The sequence below is a fragment of the Sycon ciliatum genome, chromosome 3, assembly GCF_964019385.1.
Source record: "Sycon ciliatum chromosome 3, ocSycCili1.1, whole genome shotgun sequence".
In the NCBI taxonomy this organism is placed as follows: domain Eukaryota; kingdom Metazoa; phylum Porifera; class Calcarea; order Leucosolenida; family Sycettidae; genus Sycon; species Sycon ciliatum.
This window is the reverse complement of record NC_088645.1, coordinates 40,914,723-40,919,497: the sequence shown is the minus strand read 5'-3', so window position 1 is coordinate 40,919,497 and position 4,775 is coordinate 40,914,723. Positions and strand designations below refer to the sequence as shown.

General features: G+C 46.9%; 1 protein-coding gene across 1 annotated transcript; it reads left to right on the top strand.

The window, feature by feature from the left end:
• Positions 1–2,355: 2,355 nt before the first annotated feature.
• Positions 2,356–3,670, top strand: LOC135813095 (beta-1,4-galactosyltransferase 2-like). The gene has a single exon (XM_065326313.1). It carries the CDS (start codon positions 2,420–2,422, stop codon positions 3,668–3,670), a length of 1,251 nt encoding a protein of 416 aa, XP_065182385.1. The 5' UTR covers positions 2,356–2,419.
• Positions 3,671–4,775: the final 1,105 nt, after the last annotated feature.

The following is a 4,775-nucleotide window of genomic DNA, read 5'->3' as shown; positions in this document are numbered from 1 at the left end:
TTTGTATCCCCTCACGACCCTCCAGTGATCTCACCCTCTTTACGACTCGGTTTTTTACTTTCCCTGATGATCCCATTGCTATCAACATTGTTAAAAATCACAAACACCTTGGTATATTTCTTGATGAACACTTGTCCTGGGATTCGTACGTAACCTATATTGAAAAGCGAGTTTGCTCCGCGATAGGCTGCATTTCTCCTCACATCTCCCATCTACACCATGGTTGTCGAATACAAATTTATCACTCTTATGTTCTTCCTTTGTTTGATTACTGCTCTCTCGTTTGGTCCTCCGGTCTATCCTCCGCTCTTATGCATCGGTTAGAAGTCACCCACCGTAAATTACTTCGATTAATATTTCGCATACCCCCTCTGACCTCCTCTCAGACGCTATACATTTTGGCTTCCTCTTCCCCTCTCTCAGAACGCTTTCCCCACTCGGCATGCAAATTCATTCACCGTATTAAGCTTCAACTTGCTCCTCCTCATGCATGAGGAGTACTGTAGGAGTTTAGATTTCGGCTTGTACAATTCGTTCTCGCAAAGCTTCCCCCTTCTTAACTTATCTTTGATATTTTTGACCCACCCAAGTTGGGTGGTGTGCTGCTTTGCTGCTTCGAATTGTAGTTAGACCGCTTTGTCAAATCGCCTACTGGTCTCGTCATCGTCCAGTGACAATCGACATTCTTTGTTCCGTTGGGACTGTAGCTTGTGCTCGTTTTCGTTGCGCTTGCCTTCCCCTCTTTGGTCTTTCCATAACCTTGAACCTTCCAAGTTGGAAGGCTGTCGGTTAGCGCTACGGAGATGTGTTGAAGCTAGGTGTCAGGACGTCGAATGTCTCAGTACTCTGTCAGTTTTGTGCCTAGTTGTTGCACTTTCTGACTGTATATAGTATCTAGTTACAGTGGTGGAGAGTTACTCTTAACTCGTTTCCATATTTCCTTTTCCTTTCTACTTTTATTATTGGCTCAATACCCGAGTTTCAAATTGCACACCTGATGAGCCGTCACGAACCATACGGCGAAACGTACGTCGTGTGAAACAACTCGTTTTGTAGTCAACTAGTCCATCACAATGTCATGCATGAGGAGTACTGTAGGAGTTTAGATTTCGGCTTGTACAATTCGTTCTCGCAAAGCTTCCCCCTTCTTAACTTATCTTTGATATTTTTGACCCACCCAAGTTGGGTGGTGTGCTGCTTTGCTGCTTCGAATTGTAGTTAGACCGCTTTGTCAAATCGCCTACTGGTCTCGTCATCGTCCAGTGACAATCGACATTCTTTGTTCCGTTGGGACTGTAGCTTGTGCTCGTTTTCGTTGCGCTTGCCTTCCCCTCTTTGGTCTTTCCATAACCTTGAACCTTCCAAGTTGGAAGGCTGTCGGTTAGCGCTACGGAGATGTGTTGAAGCTAGGTGTCAGGACGTCGAATGTCTCAGTACTCTGTCAGTTTTGTGCCTAGTTGTTGCACTTTCTGACTGTATATAGTATCTAGTTACAGTGGTGGAGAGTTACTCTTAACTCGTTTCCATATGTCCTTTTCCTTTCTACTTTAAAAATAATAATATTAGAGATAATACGGTATGTGAACAATCCTACACCAGGAATCACACGCTACCGTCCAAATGTGTGCGGGTATGATGGCATGAAACATGTTGCTACAATTGCTGGACATTCTCCACTTCTCATCTTCTGAGCAGGCATTACTAGTTCAGGCACGACTAGTAACATTGTTGTAGATTCTGCACATCACCTCGCCAGGCTCACATCCCATGCACTGTTCGCCACGCTAAAGCTACCTGTACCCCAACAAGATCCGGTTCTGCAGAACAACTAGAGCTTGGTCATAATCATCATTTTTTTTACCGTCGTCCATGCAAGGAGTTGAGGTAATAGACGAGGCGATTGCGACCACGCTGCACGATATCGTGAACTAATCGCTGCCACAACACTTCTAGAGCATGCAGTTCGGGATTGACGTCGGTCAGCTAAGAGGCACTTCTACGGAGGGTAGTGTGTTTGCGTCACACTGTACTCCGTAGCCAAGTCAGCCGGAACAGTTCCAAATACTAGGATGAAGTGTGAACTAAGTTACTTGTTGGCCCCTGCCAATGCAGAGCCGTTAGAAAGAAGCCTTCGTTCGATTTTCTTCATTGTCGGGTGCATGACGATCGTCCTACGACTCGTAAAATAAAATTCGTTGGAAATTATCCAGACCAGGGTGGTCTCCATTCGTGTATGTTTGTGCATCGCAACTACTTCAGGTACTAGCAGTTACACGTCTCCCGAATCGTAGACCCCGTTCTACAGCATTCGCTGAGCGATAATTACTAATATGGGGCTAGTGTGATTGCAATCCCTCTCCGGCTCCCGGTGAAGTTGTATCTTGAAGATTCGGGTTTCGCCATTGCGCAGCCCGTGGCGATGAAGAGATATTCGAAATGTTTGCTTTTCAGTGTGCTTATCACGGCCTCGGTGCTGGGAATCGTCACAGTGGAGGTGTTGCTGTTTGCTGACCTGGGTAACTCATCAATGATTTGCGGCAATGGATGTGTGGGAAGGCATATCCGAACCTTGATGAAAGGAGCCACAAAGATTGCAGCGCAAGCTGCTGCATCAGCTGGAATCGACGTCAAATTCCCTGTCAAAGCTGGAAGAGTTCTTGTAGCACCCGGTCTTGATGTTCACCCAGCTACCTCTGCGTCTGCAGTAGCGCCGTCTGCCCCGATAACGACTGTAACTATCAGAGTTGCAACTGCACCACCAAGTACACGTACAACGTCTAGAAAGGCAACAACGACCGCAGCTCCCAAAACAGTTCCTCCAAGACTTTGTGCTGACGATTCGTGTGCTCAGAATAGCTGCTGCTGCGCTGTACAGAAAGTTCCCGACGTGCAACTCACGCCTGACCTGAACACAGTACCCGACGAAAATGCACTGATAACTCGTCTCAAGGTGACGGGCATCAAGGAAGGCGGCTGGTGGCAGCCGCATGGCTGTACTGTGGAGCATTCGCTGGCCATTGTCATCCCATTTCGTAACCGCGAAGCGCACTTGCTGATCTTTCTCCAGCACATTCACCCGTACCTGCAGAGACAGAAGTTGGCGCACACAATCTACGTTGTTGATCAAGTTGACAAGCTGCCGTTCAACCGGGCAATGTTATTCAACGTCGGGTATCGCGAAGCTATGGCCGAGCGCAATTACACATGTTTATCATTTCACGACGTTGACAACATACCTGTGGATCCGATGCTGAGCTATCGTTGTGGACCACAGCCACAGCACATGGCAGCGAGGACAGACAAATGGAAATGGGGCTTGCCGTATGCTGCATTTACTGGTGGCGTTAGCAAACAGTCACCCGGCCAGGTAGAGAAGATGAACGGATTTGCAAATCGCTTTTGGGGCTGGGGCGGCGAAGACGATGACATCCTGCAACGTTGGAAAGTAGCCGGATACAACTTTACCCGTCCGCCCTCTCCCGACGGTCGCTTTGCTACAGTAAAGCGCGACCACTTCCAGTCGTCTGAACCTAATCCGCAAAGTTTCAAGTTGCTGCAAACCAGTGGGGCAAGAATGCGTTCGGACGGCTTGAATAATCTGAAGTATAAATTAGTGGGAAAGAAAAAGCATGCTCTCTACACTCGCCTGCGTGTTGAGCTGAGGAGGTAGGCGAATGTAGTGGATGCACTATGGGTGCGCACATACATGCACATGCGTCCTTTACGTATCCAAATGTATTTGCTTGCATTATGTGTGTGTGTGTGTGTGTGTGTTTGTGTGTGTGTGTGTGTGTGTGTGTGTGTGTGTGTGTGTGTGTGTGTGTGTGTGCGTGTGTGTGTGTGTATGTGTGTGTGTGGGCTATCATCGCTTCCGCGATGAGCAGGTCTGAGGTCTGAGGTCTGTGTGTGTGTGTGTGTGTGTGTGTGTGTGTGTGTGTGTGTGTGTGTGTGTGTGTGTGTGTGTGTGTGTGTGTGTGTGTGTGTGTGTGTGTGTGTGTGTGTGTGTGTGTGTGTGTGTGTGTGTGTGTGTGTGTGTGTGTGTGTGTGTGTGTGTGTGTGTGTGTGTGTGTGTGTGTGTGTGAGTCTTCTGTGTATAACCACTTTGGTATCTCGTCCTGAATGTTGCCAAGTGTATTCTGATTCACGTTTCTCTGTTTTGTGTCGTGGACGTCATGGTTATCAGTTGCAGGTGAAAGTGTTGGAGGCTGTGTTCCAACGCATTCATAAGCCTGACCTTTGTGTTCAAAAGGAGAGTGTTATTTTTTTGAAATTGTTCAACCGGTAGAATGTTGTGTTCGTCTGGCCGCCGTGTTGGGCCAGAATTTTGTCACTGGTGTTGTTTCATACCTGTTGAATTTTGTCCCCTTGAAGTGTTCGATTGTTACCGTTCACGCACATGGTATCGTTCAAGAATACCTTGTGATACTTTTTTGGCATTGTTGTCTAGGTGTTATAATATCCCTATTGATCCTTTATAGTATTCTGTGTTGCAATTTTGTTAATAATAGTGCAACGATGCTTCCTGATGAGCGTTGTGCGAAAGCTACCGTATTTTCCGGAGTATAGTGCGCACCTTTGTATAACGCGCACCCCCACTCTTCATTGGGGGTGCGCACTTCCATCTTCATTAAAGTACATGCATTTCATATTCGGAGCATAGTGCGCACCTGCGAGTTAGGGCCTAAAATAGCACATCTAAAGTGCGTACTATACTCCGGAAAATACGGTAGTTTGATGCATGTTCATATAATTATTATTTTCATCGTTCCTATTAT